Source organism: Dasypus novemcinctus, chromosome 8 (genome assembly GCF_030445035.2).
Source record: "Dasypus novemcinctus isolate mDasNov1 chromosome 8, mDasNov1.1.hap2, whole genome shotgun sequence".
NCBI lineage: Eukaryota > Metazoa > Chordata > Mammalia > Cingulata > Dasypodidae > Dasypus > Dasypus novemcinctus.
In genome coordinates this window covers 86,321,239-86,340,919 of record NC_080680.1, presented here as the reverse complement: position 1 = coordinate 86,340,919, position 19,681 = coordinate 86,321,239, and the positions used below count along the sequence as shown (strand labels likewise).

Below are 19,681 nucleotides of genomic sequence, written 5' to 3'. Positions count from 1 at the left end.
CTTTGGCTGACTAATACACAAGGAAACTACAATTTTGAGAGGCTTCAAACCTCAGGTGACACCACTAGTAAATGGTCACAGACTATTGACAAACAGGGCTGCCACTTCCCCAGCCTGGACTTGTTTCTGCAACCATGCCTATGGAATTTTAGGCAGGAGAATGACTTGGTCAGATTGCATTTTAGAAAGCTCCTTCTGGAGACAGCGTGGAGATGGAATGACTGGGGCAAAGGTCAGAAGCAGGGAAACCAGTGGGAAGTCAAGGGTATGGTAGGTGCTTGGAAAGGACAGGAATGACCAGAGATTTAGGAGGCCAGGACATGGGGTGTGAACTGACTGGAGGTAAGGGGAGTGGGCACACTGAGAATGACTTCTGAACCTGTTGCTGGCATGGGTTTGAATGACAGGTGTTCAGAATGGCTTAATAATGGTCGTATTTCATTTTGTAGATCTTTATACTCCATTTCCAGTTATTGTAGACTTCTTTGATAATAGATTCTTTGAAAGTATCACATAATTCCATTTATTTGTTTATTTGATTTTTGATAGAAATGAAAATAGAGACTATATATTCAGAGAGGTTGATATTTGACTTGCTGATAGAGATGGAGCCTAGGATGGAGAATTCCGTTTTTTAAAATTGGTTAAAAACATTATAATGATTCCAGGGGAAATAATTAAACCTTGTGCCTAATTTAAATAACTTTTTTAAAAAGACTGGTTTATCTATTTAATCTATTGCTTGTAATGCCCATAAATGGAAAGTTAACAAAACTACGTTTATTTAAAAAGAAAATTTCATAATTTGGACTTTGCAGTAATTCATACCAGCCTTCCTTATAGGTTCTTCTCCCTGTGAGATTCTTGGTGTGGGAATTATTAACCTGAAAGACCACCTTGGGGTCTGAGAATTAGAAGTCAGGAGCTCTAGGTCCTTGATGGGAAAAAATTAAAACTTTATTTCAGCAACCTTAAACTAAAGTTTAGTATTTCCTTTTTTAAAATGAACATAGGTAACAACCATAGTTATATTAACAATTCTTATGACTTTATCACCAATAGAAATCATATTTTCATATCATATAACTGTGGTCAATATTTATACTCATCACTACCTTGAAATGGCAGTAGTTATAACTGGATCCTGTTATTTAGTATGTTTATGAAGAAGTATATATTTAGTGCCTTTATAATCCTCTGTATTTTATTTTATGCATTTAAAAACTTTATTCTGAGAAAGACTCTAGGCTTTATCTGCTGCCAGTGGGGTCCCCGGCACAGCCCAGAAAAAGAGCCCTTGCCTTAGTGGATCCAAGTGCGTATCCTCCTTTTCCCTATATCTTCTGGTTCAGTATCTACCTGCTTTCCAAAACCCCAGTGAGCTCGCCCCCTCAACTCCTGGCTCTCCATGTCTGTATTCTTTAATTTATTAATTAACCCATGGGATAGGGCTTGTCTTCTATTAGACTTTCGCTGTTGAAGCTGTGTAAAATTTCATTGATTATGTTTCTCCCACAGGATTATCCATTCTTTGGGAGCAGAGACTCTGATAATTCTTTGCATCATTACCACCCTGCCCTATATCCCCTCCCCAGGAGCTGACATAGTATTTTTGGGTGCTGGGCAGATACTTGGCTGATTTTGTTCAAAATCAAGGCTATATTTAGCTAAACTTGGGTTTTTTTGTTTGTTTGCTTTAATAACTTTAAGTGCTACAGTTGAGGGTGTAAACTATAAAATAAAAGGCTGAGAGGAATGTAGATAAAATTTTCATCAGGTTCAAATTGTGGGAAATAATACTTTTACTTTAAGCTCATATTATAAAAATTTGTATGAGACTATTATAAACTGATTTGAGAATAGTCTGAGCATGAGCTCATCAGTTGGAACAGAATATGAAATAAAACACGAAACCTCTCTTCAGAAGGATCTGTTTTGTAGATTTTTAAATTACAGAGATTCCTTGAACTGCAAGAAAATAGTGACGGACTCACAAAGGAAATAAGAATAAAGCAACATGGGTTGAAATAATTGAATATGAGCAAAAGTAAAGGGAATGTGTGGTATGTCATCCAACACGTGCCTGCACTCTTGCCCCTCTCTCCCACAAAGAAATTTCTCTGCCCACACTTTTTCTCTCTAGAGGCAATTAAGACGTTGGACAGAAGTGCCAACAGGAAAGTGGGAAGCCTTCCAGGGATGTTTTTCCTGGAGGTGAAGTAGCTGGCTATTGAAGTTTATAATTTACTTCCCTTACTGTTTCCCAGTGTTAGATCAAACAGCAACCCCTGGAAGTGTAGACTAGATATGCCATATTGGAGACTCTTTTGTAAACATTTTAAAATCTACAACTCCCAACGTTAATAAAGCATTATTTTTGTATAAAACAATCTTTACATTGCACTTCAAAGACCCAGACTGTTCTTAGATTATTGTCCAAGCAGGTTAATCATGTGTCATGGTTCTTACTAAATTTCCAAATAATTTGATAATCTCAGAGCTGGAGCCATACCTTTTTAGAGGTTTAGTGGCTGTTTTTATTTATTACCATCCTTGGTGCTCAACTGGCTGATGACGTTTTCTGAGTTTTATTGGTAGGTGGAAATTTTTTCATTAACGTTAAGATGAAATAACAATAGCTTTAAATGGGATTAGAGGCACTTTTGAAAGTATAAATCTTAAATATATTTAAAATCTGACTTAGAAAGGATGCTAAAAAAAATGTTTACTAAGAAATTTAAAACAATAGCAGATACTAAAATATTAGTATTTATTTCTCAAGATTTTTACATAATAGCTGAAGGATCCACCAGAAGAACAAAAGAGGGGAGGTATTGGTGCATCTTTTGTTTTTTTTAGGTGTTGGGCCAGGCATTGAACCTGGGAACTTATATGTGGGCAGCCGGCACTCAACCACTGAGTCACATCAGTTCCCCTGAGTTGGCCTTTCTTGTTTGTTTGTTTGCTTGTTTTGTTTTTAGGAGTCGCTGAACCTGTGACCTCCATGTGGGAAGCATGTGCTCAACTGCTCCAGCCACATCTGCTCCCCTGGTGCATCTTTTTTGAATGAAGTCTTTGGATTTCTTTAGTTTAACTTCCTGACAGTATACTTACAGAAAGTTCATGTAGTAAGCAAGGGAGATTTAGATACATTCTGCAACCTTGACCTTGTAATCTGCTATCATTTTTAGGGTTGACAAGCCTGGTTCATTATGAAATGAAGCAAGTAACTTGGCATTTATACATTGTGAGTCAATTTTGACATCAGCCTGGACTGGGAATTGACTGGAAGATTTTGGTGTTGGACTGTGGCTACATGTCAGTATCTCGATCCAGAGGCATGCATGAGCAATACTTCCCTCTGGGCTTTGGCCATTAATTTGTGGAATGGAGCAAAAACTGGAGAGGAAAATTGGACGGACTGCCTTGGATTTCCTGATGTTCTGTTGAATCAAAAAGCAGCGGGAGGCCCTTTCCTTCCTATCAAAGGCCTCATCCTCTTATATAAAATTCCCGGCATCTGTCTACATTTTAGGGACAGTCCCAATTTAACTCCATACTTTAAATTGATAGTCATTTCTGAGTGAGGATCTGTGTTCTGCCTGTTCCAGGTGTTTGCCAGGCCACTTCCCCTGATTATGTAACTTTGATCAAATCCAGATGCTGCAGAATGTTTGATAGAAGAGGTCAAATGGCATTTGAGGCGAAAAGCATTTCTGTTTTCATGACTTTGGTTTAATTTCCTGTGTGGACCTGGTCTGCCAAAGTTGTATATACTCATGGCCATGAGGTTGGGACACTAAAGGGAAATGTACAAAATACTTTTTCAGGACAACTTGAGGAGACTCCCTCTTGCCTAGCATACTTTTTCATGTTGACTTGTCAATTTATAAGTTGACTTGTTTATAATAGTTTTTCTATTTTTGTAAGTGTTTTCTGATTATGAAAACAATCCACGTTCATTGTGAGAAATATGACAGGTATAGAAAAGTATAAAGGAAATTTAAAATGCTTGTAATTCCACCACCCTGAGTAAACTTGTTCACATTTTGATGTACTTCCTACTGGTCTTTTTTTCAATTTCTACAAAATTAGGATCATGCCGTGTATACTGGGTTGTAATGTGTTTCTGACACTTAAAACACTATATTGTTCCCAGGCCGTTAAATATTTTTTCCAAAAGTATTTTGAAAGGCTTTATGAATATTTTTTACTTTATGGCTGTACCATAAACTAACTTACCTTGTATTGTTGGATATCTTGAACCTTACCTTTTCTGTTATTTAAAATCACACTGCAAGATACACCATTGTATGTAAAATCATTATGTGGATCGCTCAGGATAAATTTTTAGAGGTAGATCAAAGATACTGAACATTTTAAAAGACTTTTATATTTCCAGTTGCCCTCCTAAAATGTTATAACAGTTTATACCCCTATAATTAGTATTGTATGAGTGTATCCATTCCACTGAAGTCTTAACAATCTCTGGCTGTTACCCCCAAAAATGTTTCTGCCAATTTGACCTTTGATTGTTAGGAAGGGTTAACATACTTTCATGTTTAATGGTCTCTTTAATTTTCTGTGAATTGCTTATTCAGATTTTTTGTCCTTTTTTCCTTCATAGTGAAGGGTGTTTATTTTTTCTTGTGAATATATAAGGAGTTCTTTCATGTGAAGAATCATTTGCTAGTAGTTTTACTTAATATAGACTTTAGCAGTAGACCTAGCTTTCACTTAACTGACTTGCTAAATGCCAGGGCCTATGTGCTGCTACATTATGGAATAGGGCAGCCGCCTGCCAGGCTACACTGCCTGCACATTGCTCCCGCCAACTGGGTCTTGGCCATACCGAGAGCCAGTTGTATTAGTTTCTAAACCTGTTTATTTCAGATATATTTGTTGTAATTACTTCATTAATATGAAACCCTTGAAGTACAAGTTTAAAAAAAGAATTGTTTTTATGAAAACTAAGATGAATGCTTTAGGAAGACTCAGTAACTTAAAAAAAAAAAAAAAGTTACCGAACTATGTGTGTGAGATAGGTATAAATTATTGGAAGGGATTTTAAGGATTCTGCACTGAAATTGCACACCACAGACTCTAAATTCTCCCTCTACCTGAAGGAAATCGAAGCTCAAAGTGAGATGATACCGTATAGGTAGGACTTATAGAAGACATCAAACACTAATTGCTCCCTCAAAAGAACAGTCCTTGGCCCTAGAAGACTAGCTGACTAATATGAATTCAAGTGTGTTGTGGCAGTGGTGGTCACATTTTTTTTTTTTAAATACAATTTTCTGTTTTAGCCATCATTTTTTGGTTAACTGATTAATCCCTGATCGTGCTTGTGCTAGATAGACATACTGTCATAGCCATTATAAATACTCAGAACAGAAGCTTAACACATCTCTAAGCCTTTTCCACGTTCTAGGATATGGTAGTATCAGACCCTTTTCCTTGAAATTGTCTTTGCCCTCATGATTCATAAAATGAAATTACCGGGAAACGGACTTTGGCCCAGTGGTTAGGGCGTCCGTCTACCATATGGGAGGTCCGCGGTTCAAACCCCGGGCCTCCTTGACCCGTGTGGAGCTGGCCATGCGCAGTGCTGATGCGCGCAAGGAGTGCCTTGCCACGCAAGGGTGTCCCCCACGTGGGGGAGCCCCACGCGCAAGGAGTGCGCCCGTGAGGAAAGCCGCCCAGCGTGAAAAGAAAGAGCAGCCTGCCCAGGAATGGCGCCGCCCACACTTCCCGTGCCGCTGACGACAACAGAAGCGGACAAAGAAACAAGACAACAAGACGCAGCAAACAGACACCAAGAACAGACAACCAGGGGAGGGGGAGAATTAAATAAATAAATAATAAATCTTTAAAAAAAAAAAAAATGAAATTACCAAGTGCAGTAATGATACAATTTGAGCTTTACTCAGGGAAACAATTTCTACATGCTTAATACTTCAGTCAGTAGTTCAAAATCTAGGCATGAAAGACATGTTCTGTTGGTTTATTCCAATGATATCTTTTTGAGAATGTCCACTTCTAAAAAATCTCCAGTTTAGCCCAATCACTGAGGTGTCTTAGGTGTCTGCAGTGGATTTTCTAAGTTAATGCAGAATCAGGGCCACCCCTGATATGGGAGTTATTCCAAGAAAGTCCACAGAGAGAGAACATTAAAACATAATTTTGTTTTGATATCATTTACGTTTGGCTCAAGGGTATGGTAGATCCTTCCCATCTTTTCAAATTAGAATTTTCCTATCTCTTTTTTTAAAAGTTTGATTTCCTTTGGTGGTTTTGTTAAACGAGTATTCAGGTTTCACGCCACAGTGTCTTACTACTGTAAGGTCTACTTGGAATAGATTTACTAGTTTAGAAAAACTTTTGTGCGTATTGTCATTATCACAGAGAAATTCTAGGGAGTTTGAATATAGTTCAAGGAAAAAAGAAAACAAAAAGAAACTTCCAGGAGAAAAATAATAAGCTGTTTAACTCTGTAGTGAGCAATATTCATACATTCATAATAAGCTATTTATTGATTTTCAACTTTTATAATCTACCTGTAGACAAAACGTGAAAGACCTTATCGTTACTACAAAATAAAAGTAACTATTGTTAATTTTCACAAGGTGAGAGAAAAATGTAAAGAAGACCGACCATACATGAGAGGTTGGGTATAAGGAGAGAAAGCTAGAAGGAAGCAGGGGTGGGATGTTAATATTCTTATCTTGTGAAGTAAGTTGTTGAGAAATACTGTTTCTGTTTTTGTAGTACAGGAAGGAAAGGGTAAGACTGTTAGCTCAAATCAAAAAGGTAACAGTAGAGAATGGCATGTAGGAGAGATGTGAGAGAGCACTTAAATTTAGAGAGATGGAGGCAATCACCAAAAAATAGCATTGCCTCTGGAGAAAGAGAAGTATGGGTTAGAAAATGTTTGTTTTTCATTATAAGCCCTTCAGTATTGTTTGAGTTTTAAATATATTTTAATGTTTTAAAGCAAGAAATTTTTATTCTATGTTGTAGGCAGTGGCAAAGGCAATGAGAATGGACTGTTTCAATTTTTCACTAAATTCATTATGTATCAATGAATTTTAAAAGCTTAAACTGTTTGGAAATAGTAGTTACGACTTGCAATGAAAATACTCAGTATTTTCCACAATATTTGATAAATTCCATTTTACCACCTTTCCTAATCCACTGTATATACAGTTAAGAAATTAAAGTAGGAATGTTTAATGTTGATAACAGATTTTTTTGCTCCTGAGAAACTAATTTTGTTCTCTTTTTGTTTGTTTTATTTTCCAATTCTTCCTTTTCCTCTCCCTTTCTTTGATTTCCCTTCTTTCTCTTCTAGAAGCCCTTCAGAGACCAGTAACATCTGACTTTGAGCCCCAAGGTCTGAGTGAAGCAGCTCGTTGGAATTCCAAGGAAAACCTTCTTGCTGGTCCCAGTGAAAATGACCCCAACCTTTTTGTTGCACTGTATGATTTTGTGGCCAGTGGGGATAATACTCTAAGCATAACTAAAGGTAAGAGGACTGTGGGTAGTGATTTCAGGATAAAGAAATCAGCAGACCACTCTTTTGCTAATTGAAAGAACAGCTTTAAAAGTTTGGAATGGCAGAAATACCAGATAGATAGATAGATAAGATAGATTAGATAGATGAATGCATCTTAATAAGAGAGTAACTTTCCTATAAAAAGAGAGAGAGAGAGAGATAAGATAGATAGATAGACAGATTAGATAGATGAATGCATCTTTATAAGAGAGTTACTTCCCTATAAGAAGAGTTCTTTTACAGCTCTCAGCAAAAACAGATCTTACCCTACTGGAAAGGATACCTCAACCAAATACTGACAAACATTTTAAGAAAAGGTTTTTGTGTGTTGTTTTTTTTTCCCCCTAAAAAGCTTCCTTATACTTTGGAACAGAGCGCTTGAGTAAGCATAATAGATTTATAAAAAGTGAGGCTATATATTTATCTGTATATTCAGTACAAACAGGAAGACTTCATATGTAAATGTGTACTTATAAACTTATAATGAATATGTTTATGTGGATTTGTTAAAGTGTAATAGGTTTTTAGGAATTTGGAAGTCTTTAATAATCATAGAGGAATAAATGAAAGAAACAAAAAAGCTAAAATTAAATAAATAAATAAATAAATGAGAATGAACTAGATTAGCCTTTAAAACTATATCTAATTTGGTTCTTTTCTTACAAGGTGAAAAGCTCCGGGTCCTAGGCTATAATCACAATGGGGAATGGTGTGAAGCCCAAACCAAAAATGGCCAAGGGTGGGTCCCAAGCAACTACATCACACCCGTCAACAGTTTGGAAAAACATTCTTGGTACCACGGGCCTGTGTCACGCAATGCTGCTGAGTACCTGCTGAGCAGTGGAATCAACGGCAGCTTCTTGGTGCGTGAGAGTGAGAGTAGTCCTGGCCAGAGGTCCATCTCGCTGAGATATGAAGGAAGGGTATACCACTACAGGATCAATACTGCATCTGATGGCAAGGTAGGAAATTCCAGAGAAGGGATGTTTGGGAGTTGATGTGGGAGGAGTCTTTGGACAGGAGAACCAGGTTGCCAGGTTTAATGAATTGTTGCATCAAAGCTCAAACATTAAGAAGATGTTGAAGAATCTTTCAGGTAAACAGCAGAAATCATTCCATTAGCCTTATGAAAGACCCTTTATTAAGTATTAAGCTTGGCATGATTCTTTTTTTTTTTTTTGAGTCACATCCACTTCCCTTTCATTGTGGTTTTGAATTTCCTTACCTGACCAGTGATGTTGAACATCTTTTCATGAGCTTGTTGGCATCTTTGCAGAAATGTTTATTCAAGTTTCTTGTTTCTTAGACTGCTTAAAGCAGAAAGTATATGAAATGATTCAGCTTGAAAAATGAGAATTTATTAGCTTACAGTTTTGAGATTGAGAAAAATGTCCAAATCAAGGTATCATCAAGGCGATGCTTTCTTTCCGAAGACTGGTTGTTGCCAGGTAGTCCTTGGCTCCTCTGCCACATGGCAAGACGTATGGCATCATCTCCTGGTCTCTCCCTTCTCTTCCAGGACCCTAAAGTTTCCCCATTTTTTTAAGTTGGCCTGCTGAGAGTTTGTTATTAGCGGTTTCTTAAAATAGGTGGAATATCTGTTCAGATTTGGGCATTCTTTTTTTACATTAAGACCCTTTCCTTCTTGAAAAAAGCAACTCATATATTAATTCATCCTCTTTGAGAAAAAGTCAAACAATAGATATTTTAAAAGTGAAAGACCACCTTAATAACAGATCCCCCAAATAAATCTGGCATATTACCTTCTTCTTACAAATTAAATCACATTTATGTATATGTATGTATGTATATGCAGATAAACATACACAATTCGCTGTATACCTATAGATTTCCAAACCCAAATTGTAGTTTTGTAAAGGAGTTGACTTATATGGTTTTGTGGTCTTTGTGTAAACTGTCCATAAGACTCCATGAAGAGAATGGAGTAATTAACATTTTTAAGTTCTTACTGTATGCTGGGGCATTTTGTAATCATCATTTCATTTAAATGTCACCTCAGGTTGCAGATATAGCTCAGTGGTTGAGTGATTGCCTCCCATTTACAAGATCCCAGGTTCAACCCCTGGTACCTCCTAAAAATTTTTTTTTTAAATAGATAAATGTCACCTCAGTCCTCAGAGCAGATATTTCTGTAACCTGCATTTTTGCATTAAGGAAATGGAGGCTTAGAGGAGTGAAGTTTCTTACCCAGGTTTACTTAGTCTGTAATTGATGGAAGTAGGCTTGGATCCCACTTTCTACTCTACTGTACCACCCATGGTGTAGTCAAGGATATACATAGGTAGATTTTTGGGGTGGGTTCAGATCATATTTTTAAAAAATAATATGTAATTCATGCATATGGTAAAAGAAAAATCAATAGAACAAAATAAATTACAGTGAAAAGTAATTCTGCCTCCTAGTTCAGTTCCCCTGCACAGAGGAAACCTCTGTTAAAATTTCTTCCAGGGTTACCTAGTATGTATATGTTAGTTTGTATTTTAAAAGAACACAGATGATACATACTTTATATACACTGTTCTGCATCTTGATTTTTCCACCTAATATATTTTGGAGATTGTTTTATGGCAGTACCTTTAGAGATGCTTCATTCTTATTAGTAACTGCATAGTATGAATGGACCATCATTTGCTTAAGCCATTCCTCTTGTTGATTTTAGGCTGTCTCCAGTCTCTTGCTGTTATAAATAATGCTGTTAGGAAGGTGGCTTTCAAACCTGTTTTTGAAACTCAGTCCATTGTAAGAAAAACATTTTATAGCACTATCCAGTATTCACAGTAGTAACAAAAGTTTTCAGAAACCTATTTACCCTTACTGTATGTAATACATTCCAATATTTATATTTCATTCTGTCCTATCTCATCTTTTTAAAAATTCTGGTAATAACCCACTAAATTTATGTCATGGACCTACTAATGATCATGACCTGCAGTTTGAAAACATACTGCACATGCTTCTTTATGTACACTTTAAATATCTACAGAATAAATTGATAGAACTGGGATTATTTCATTGAAAGCAAAGAACATTTAAAAATTGTATAGATATTGCCAAAATTCCCCTCTATAAATACTGTACAAATTTGTGCTTTCACCAGCAACATGTAAGAGTGCCTATTTCCTTTCTTCTTCATCAACAGTATGCCCTCAGGCTTTCAAAAACATCTTTGTTCATTTGATTGGTAAAGGTGGTTTCTCATTGTGTTTAATATGTATGTTTCATGTGTTGAATTACCCCTATGCCATTTATTAAATCTGTCTTTTCCCTACCATATATTAGCCAGTGTTTTCTAGAGAACCAGAACCAATAGTGTGTGTGCGCATGCATGCATGTGCGTGTTTGGGGAAAGAGATTTATTTCAAGGAATCTGTTCATACATTTGTGTGAGTTGGCAAGTTCAAAATCGGTAGGGCAGGCTGGCAACTCATGAAGGAGTTGATGCTTCAGTTTAGTTTTTACTTCTACCTGTCATGACTTATTTATTTCAAAAAAACTTTTTATTTTTGAGATACAGGGCAATTACAAAAATAATATAAATCCTACCCATACAGAGAACTCCAGTATAGTCCTATCCCCCAGGTACCCAGGTCTACCAATTTTAACGTTTTGCACATTTGCCATATTCTATTTATCCACCTATTTATCAATCTATCTATAAATTTATTTGTCATTCCATTTTCTGAACACTTGAGTGTAGGTTGTATGCATCTTACTCCTTGAACGCATAATACTGTCGTGTACATTGTCTAAGAACAAGAACATTCACTTGTAACCACCTTAAGTGCAATTATCAAGTTCAAAAAATTCAACATTGATATAAAACTTAGAATCTATATTTCAAGGTTTCATAAGACCCAGTAACGTCCTTCTAAATCTTTTCACTATTAGATCCCATCAAGGATCATATATTGCATTTAATCGTCATGGTCTCTTACATATGCTCACTCTCGCATAAATACAACATAAATTTTCCCATTTCTACCACTCCCAAGCATACCATTCAATGAGATTAATCACATTCACAATATTGCAGCACCCTTACCAACTTCCCTTAGTAAAACTTTCCCATCTCCACAAACAGAAACCTTTTACCCATTATGTATTAATTCACCATTTCTCCTTCCCCTGGCAACATGTACTGTACTCTCTGTCTCTGTACTCTACCTTCTGTCTCTGTGAGGTTAGATATTCTCCGATATTGTCTTTATAGTTACCATGGAGCTAAAATTTAACGTCCTAAATCTATAACAATCTTGTTTGCTTTGATACCAGCTTAACTTTGATAGTATACACAAACTCTGTTCCTATAACCCTCTTTCCTCCCACCTTTATATAGTTCTTGTTACAAATTACATATTTATACCTTATGAGTCCAGAACCACTGGTTTCTTAACTACATTTTATGCATTTGCCTTTTAGATCCTTTAGGAAGCAAAAAGTAAAGTTACAAACTGAAAATACAATAATATGTGCATTATATTTACCCATATTGTTACTTTTACCAGAGTTCTTATTTCTTTGTGCCACTTTCATCTGTTGTCTATTTTTTTTTCCTTTCATCCTGCAGAACTCGATTTAGCATCTGTAGTAGGGCTGGTCTAGTGGCGATGAACTCCACCAGCTTTTTAAAATCTGGGAATGTCTTAATCTTTCCCTCATTTTTGAAAGACGATTTTGCCAGATATAGGATTCAAGGGTGGCAGTTTTTTTCCATTCAACACTTAAAATATATATTCCTACTTTCTTCTTGTCTCCATGGTTTCCAATGAGAATGAACATTTAATCTTATTGAGGATCCCTTGTACACAACATGTTAACTTCTCTCTTGTAGCTTTCAGAATTCTTTTTCTTTGGCTTTTGACAGATTGATTATAATATGCCTCAATATGGGTCTGTTTAGGTTTATCCTGTTTGGAATTTGTTAAGCATCTTGGATATGTATATTCATGTCTTTTGTTGAATTTGGGAAGTTTTCAGCCATTATTTCTTTAAATATTCTCTCTGCTCCTTTCTCTCTTTCTTGTTCTGGGGCTCCCACAATGCATATATTTGTATGTTTGATGTTGTTCCCCAAGTTCCTCAGGCTCTGTTTACTTTTTATTCATTCTTTCTGCTTTCTGTTCTCACACTGGATAACTTCAGTTGTCTTATCTTTCAGTTCACTGATTCTTGTCTTCTGCCAGCTCTGCTATTGAACCCTCAAGGGAATTTTTAATTTCTGTTACTGTAGTTCTCAGACTATTTGGTTCTGTACCAATCTCTCTGTTCGATCTCTCTGTTGATATTCTGTATTCATCCATCATTTTCCTGTTTCCTTTAGTTCTTTGTCCATGTTTTCCTTTGCTCTTCAAGAATAATTAGGATCTTTTAAAAACTTTGTTTGATATGTTCCTGGTCTTTTCCTCTTCATTGATGGTTTCTTTTTTTTTTTTTTTTTTAATTAAAATTATTTATTTATTTTTAAAAATTACATTCAAAAAATATGAGGTCCCAATCAACCCCACCGCCCCCACCCCCCACTCCCCCCACAGCAACACTCTCTCCCATCATCGTGACACATCCATTGCACCCGGTAAGTACATCTCTAAACATCACTGCACCCCGTAGTCAATGGTCCACATCATAGCCCACACTCTCCCACGTTCCATCCAGTGGGCCCTGGGGGGATCTACAATGTCCCGTAATTGTCTGTGAAGCACCACCCAGGACAACTCCACGTCCTGAAAAGCCTCCACATCTCATCTCTTCCTCCCATTCCCCAAACCCAGCAGCCACCATGGCTACCCTTCCCACACCCATTCCACATTTTCTCTGTGGACATTGGATTGGTTGTGTCCATTGCACATCTATGTCAAGTGGGGGCTTAGATTCCACATGGATACTGGATGCACTCCTTCTGCTTTCAGTTGTAGACACTCTAGGCTCCATGGTGTGGTGGTTGACCTTCTTCAACTCCATGTTAGCTGAGTGGGGTAAGTCCAATAAATCAAAGTGTAGGAGCTGAAGTCTGTTGAGGCTCTGGGCCTGGGTGTCTTATTATCAGTCCAGAGATTCAAATCCCCTAAATATATCTTAAACCCCAGCACCAACTACAATTCCAATAAAGTAGCATGCAAGTCTTGTGAGAAGAGATCCCCTCTGAGTCCAATTCCATCATGCAGAAACACCAGCTCCAAAGAAGGGCCATCTGCCATGGCAGTGAACCCCATCTGCCATGACCATAGAACCAGTGGGTCTCTTTATCCCTCAAAAGAACCAATACCTGGGGTTGTATCATTGATGGTTTCTAATGCTTTAATCTTTTTCTTTGCCTGGACCATTGCTTCCTGTTTCTTTGCATGTTTTTTAATCTTTTGCTGAAATCTCTACATTCTGGTATTTTAATATGTTGTCATTGGAATTTAGGCTGAGATGTCTATTCCTTAAGCTTATATCCAGCTAGTGTTATAACAGTGCTTTTCTTTTTTTTTATTTTATTAAAGTATATCAATACATGAACATAAAAAATAAGTGTATAGTAATCATGAACTTACAAAACAAACGTACATATCATCATATGGGGATCCTGTACATCACATCACCAATAATACCTTACACTGTTGTGAAACATTTGTTACATACCATGAAAGAGCATCATCAAAGTATAACTATTAACTGTAGCCCCATATCTTAATTTGGCATATTTTCCCCTAACTCACTCAATTATTAATACCCTGTATTCGTATTATATATGTTATACTCCGTAAGAGAACATTCTCATATTTGTTCTGTTAACCACAGTCCATCTTCCACTACAGGATTCCCTGAATTATATAGTCCCATGCTTTGTACAGTCCATTCAAAATGTATTCTCAGTGACTCTCATTATCATCAGAGTGGTGTTGTCATCACTTCAGTCAATTTTAGAATGTTTGACAGAGCTTCTCTTGAATGCCAGGAGCTAGCAGGAAAAAAAAAAAGAAGAGAATAAAAAACACCTATCCTTGTGTGTGAGTGTGATATCTACAATGATGGAAAGCATCAGGTATTGTCAATGATCAAGACTTCAGCCAGAAAACTTTTAAGACATATGAGGAAAACACCAGATAAGAACTTACAAAAATAACTATATATATATATGGTAAAAATGAATATATGAAGACAGCCAGGGAAATGCTAAAAAGACTAAGAGGGGACTAGCCCTACCAGATATTAAACCATATTATAAAGCCATGGCAGTGAATAGTGTTGGCATATGACTACATAGATCAATGGAATAGAACAGCAATCATTAGCACCAAATATATATGAGAAATTGGTATATTTCAAATATGTAGTTGTAATGGTTACTTTCATATGTCAACTTGGCTAAGTTATAGTACCTAGTGATTTAATCAAACAGTAATCTAGGTGTTATGGTGAAGGTATTCTGTAGATGTGGTTAACATCCACAGTAAGTTGGCTTTTAAGTAACAGAGATTACCCTTAAAATGTGGGTGGGCTTCATCCAATCAGTTGAAGTACTTAAGAGCAAAACCTAAGGATTCCCGGGGAAGAAGAAATTTTGCTTAATGACTGCAGCACTGGATCAAGATGGTGAAGTGAGAAGTCTCAAGTCTCCATCCCCCAAAAGAAGCTTTGAGCAAACAGTAAGAACTGACAGAAGCATCTCTCTAAAAGTTCCAGAAAACAGTTAAAGGACTGTAGTAACAGGGCAAATACTGAATCAAGAAAAAGGCAACTTAATTGTTGCATCCTGGCTGGTCCCTCTCCACTTCCCTCATTGGCTCTGTGCAGAGCCAGCCTGTACTCTCAGGGAGAGTCCCTAGTCCCAGTTCCAGAAAGAGCAGAGTAACCCTTGGGCTTATACTGATAATGTATATGTCTGGCCTAATCTCTCTGGTGGCAGCCTCAAGACATGCACTAAGGCACTCGTCAAAGGCTTGCCATCCTAGAACTTGACCTGCGTGTAGAAGGCAGTTCACAGAGCTCTCCTACAGAACGCTGTGGGAAAACAGTCAATTCACAGCTACCTGAAGCAAGAGATTCCTGGCTGAAGAACATACAGTTCAGTGCCAGGGACTGTGAAGAAACTGTTTCCTAGGGAAAAGGAAGCATTTGTACCAATATAAATAGGGGAATTCCAAGGGTCACACACACTGCCCAAAACAATTGGCCTTGAGCTATTCTCTAAACTCATTGTATGGATAAGCTATGAAAGAGAGCATTCACACAGGGATTGGTAGGTTTTTTTTCTTCCTCCTTTTCGTGAATCACGCTGTGTACTGTGATTTGCACAATAGACAGCACAGTCTGTTGATTTATGACTAGACCTTACTTTTGGGTCGTGGTTCTTATCCCAGATGTTAAACTAGGTTCTTCCATTATGCAGGATGTATTTTAGAGGGTGGTGGACCTTTTGAAAGAAGCTTTTTAGTGAAACAAAACACCGGAGAGCACCACCCATGAGGGAGGTGATTTTCTAGAGCAGGCAGTTTATTTCCCATCTGTGCCATTTATCCAAGACAAATCATGCTGTATCAAGGTAACCAGTTGAGTTTTTTACTAAGTAGGCTAATAGTTTCTTTTCCCTAGAGCCAATTTAGTCAGCATCCTTGAAATAGATATATTCAGGCTTGATGTATTTGGATAACGCATTAACTGAGTTTGTCTAAAATATTGTTCAAAGATTGGGGAGGGTGCTGATGTGGAAGGGGAAGGCCTGTATGTGGGATATCTGATTTGGAAAATTTGAGATACATCTAAAGAGGAAGCCAATCCCTTTGTCTAAAAGCCAGAAGCGGATTTGGCCCAGTGGATAGGGCATCCGTCTACCACTGGGCCTCCTTGACCTGTGTGGAGCTGGCCCACATGCAGTGCTGATGTGCTCAAGGAGTGCTGTGCCATGCAGGAGGGCAACCCCCCCCCCCCCGCATAGGGGAGCCCCACACGCAAGGAGTGTGCCCCGTAAGGAGAGCTGCCCAGCGTGAAAGAAAGTGCAGCCTGCCCAGGAATGGCGCTGCACACACGGAGAGCTGACACAGCAAGATGATGCAACAGAAAGAAACACAGATTCCCGTGCCGCTGACAACAACAGAAGCTGACAAAAAGAAGAACACGCAGCAAATGGACACAGAGAACAGACAACTGGGGCTGGCGCATGGGGGGAGGAAGGGGAGAGAAATAAATAAAATAAATCTTAAATAAAATAAAAGCCAGTATGTGCCAGGTGGGTTCTTTTCATTCCAGGTAGAATGGTCACATATAGGGAATTCATTTTATCAGGCAGTATTCACCATTGAACAACTCATTAAGCTTTCCTAGGCTTCTTGCCCTCCCTAACAAAGACTCTCCCTTTAACTGTCCAAGTACCTGGAGACTTCTCAGCCCACAGATTTGTCAGACCATCTGTAGAAGTTCCTCTCTAGTTGAGGAGACTGGTGGGATGATATCCAAGAATGAGCCAGTGCCAGAATGGGGACATATAACAGCTACTTGTGGGACAGTGTGGCTTGGCATTGAAAAAATGCTTCTTACATAGCATAGCTTTGATGCAGTCTTTTTTGGGTTTCTAAGGGGAAATTTTAAGGTTGGTAGGAGGGGCAAGCTGGGTTGAATAAGTTTTCAAATTAACTGATCTTTAAAAACACAACTGAGTTTTGAAGAATCTTCTGTAAAGCCCCAAAGGATTTCTTTATGTCTCCACCCTCTTGACTTTGTGTACCTCTTTCCTCGTCTTCCTGAGCTTTACAGCAGCATTTTTGGCCAGTCAGTACAGAGCCACTAGCTCAGTGCCCAGAGCCAAGGACTCAGGGAGTTTTGAGTTGGAATCTTAAAAAGGCCAATAACAAATCAATCCATTGCATCTTGACAGTTTTAGAATACCCTGCAATTTGGTTGTTGTATTTTTGATAATTTTTCAAGGATTGTAATTTTCTATCAGCATTATGTAAAGATTGCTTTTTCTCTACCACCTTGGCTGTAATCTCTTTAATTGTTCTGATTTTGCATGTGTACACCTCATTTGTGAAATGATACTGTCAAGTTACACAATTCCTTTTAGCCCTCGATTGAGTCTTTCCTTTTCTGGAAAGAGATGCCCAGTTGATATTTTATTTTTGTGGTCTGCTGATTGACAGGTTAGGTTGACAGGAGTGGAATTTGGCCTTAAGCTTTAGCAGAGATGGTAGGATGGGCCAACTATATAACCTCTTTTAGTAGGATTTACCCACCCTGAAAGTGGCTCAGCTGGTGCAGGCATCCTGGCAAAAAACCTGCTAAAACATAGCTAATCTTCTCTTGTAGAAGACACTTGAAACATGATTAAATACTGCTGAATTTTTGCTTTCTTGCTAGTATGTGAGAAACTCTAGGGAAACTTCACGTCTTGGCACAGTAGCCTGTCCAATGTGGGATTCCAGGGTCTGAGGGTGCTAACGATTGCATAAGTCTAAGCTCGGTTAAGCCAGTAAGTCTGGCTGTCAGGAGAAAAGCAGTTTCTGATGAGTTTTTTTTGACAAGTCCTATCTTTCAGGTTCCTGCATGATTAGAAAGAGGCAGCAGCCCCGGCTGATCGCCTTAAATGTTTATATAACCGAATGCATAGCGTAATGACATGCCATTCATAACGCTAATTTCACTTTCTTCTCTGAACATGCCATGAATTCCTGATGGATTAACCAGTTCACCTGCATAATGCTGTTCAAAAGCTAGAACTAATTAGAAGGAAGCCACTAGACTCAACTTTTAGAAGATGACTATGAATTGAATAAGTAGTGCATTTAAGGGAGAGTAGTATTAATATTTAATAAGTTTCGGTATGTAAATTTTATGTTGAAAGATGAACTAAGTCATAGGGTCTTTAAATTTAATTATTGAAAAGGATAAAGTTCGCCCATTCAGTGAAACCTCCTGTATGTCTGAAATCTCTAACAAAGAAACCTGCAAGGGAATTAAGTGAGACCAAGAACAAATTCTGCATAAACTAGGGGTTAGAGGAGCCATTAGCATTCTGTGTGATTGAAGGAACTTGATCTTTTGGCCTAGGGAGTGCTCCTTTCAAACATATTCTGTGTGCCTAATGCCCTGATGGGAAGAAATTAGTTATGAGCCTTGCTCCAAGGTTAACAGTGAAACAGGCTCTTTTGCACCACACCGTGCCATTGATTTCTGTGGAGGAGGGGTGCTTTGATTCTAGAAAATGTCTTCTTGGAATGACTTTTCCCTCTCTTTACTCCTTGGTATGGAGCACCATCATTTGAGCTAACTGGAGAGATAGGAGTTGGAGCATTTGCAACCTGCAGTTAGGTAGTTGAATGATTGACAGATTTTCCTGACAGAGGACTGGGATGAAGAACTGTCCCCACATCCCACTCAGTTTTCTTTGTGAACTGTGCTTGTATCAGTGACTCACACTGAGGCGAGTGTTATATACATCAGTGTGTGGTTGTTCATCTACTGGCAGGTCTTAGTAGTGCCCATCTCTCACCTACCCAACCCCCCTGGACATGCACCACACATGCCTCCATAAGTCTGAGTGTGACTCATGGCATCCCTCTAGAGAAAGTTCATTTAGGAGTTTCTCTTCAAATAGAGTCTCCTGGCAAGCTTCCTCCTCCTTCAGAAAGGTCCTGCCATTCAAAGGCACCATCTTGCAGAGGGCAAGCCCATATCTCCAGGGTCAGTCTCTCCACATGAGGAACAAATTCCTCAGAGCAAAAGAATTGTTCTAGACGAGGCTTGGGTTTTTCTGAATTTTTATTTTAGTTACCTGAAGATTGTAATATTAATGTTTGCCATTGATGTGCCTGATTTTTAGAAGTTCATTTAATTTATGTCATCTCAAGTAAGTAAGAAAAAAAGAAATCTCCTTTTTAATAAATCCTACTTACCCTTTTGAGAATTATAGATGGAATCAACTTGCATATTTTGCCATCATTTCCTTTTAAAAATACTTTTATTATTTAATATTACAAACATATAGAAAATAATTGAGGGAAGCAGACTTGGCCCAGTGGTTAGAGCGTCCGTCTACCACATGGGAGGTCCGCAGTTCAAACCCCGGGCCTCCTTAACCCGTGTGGAACTGACCCAAGTTCAGTGCTGATGCGCCCAAGGAGTGCT

The 19,681-nt window shown here is 38.0% G+C and overlaps 1 protein-coding gene across 2 annotated transcripts in view; it reads left to right on the top strand.

The window, feature by feature from the left end:
- Positions 1-19,681, top strand: part of ABL1 (ABL proto-oncogene 1, non-receptor tyrosine kinase) — a 188,977-nt gene that overhangs the window by 128,569 nt on the left and 40,727 nt on the right. For both annotated transcript variants that reach the window (XM_004463059.4, XM_012526990.3), the window contains exons 2-3: positions 7,355-7,528; positions 8,225-8,520. In XM_004463059.4, coding sequence (XP_004463116.1) covers positions 7,355-7,528; positions 8,225-8,520 — 470 coding nt within the window. The remainder of the gene's footprint in view (positions 1-7,354; positions 7,529-8,224; positions 8,521-19,681) is intronic.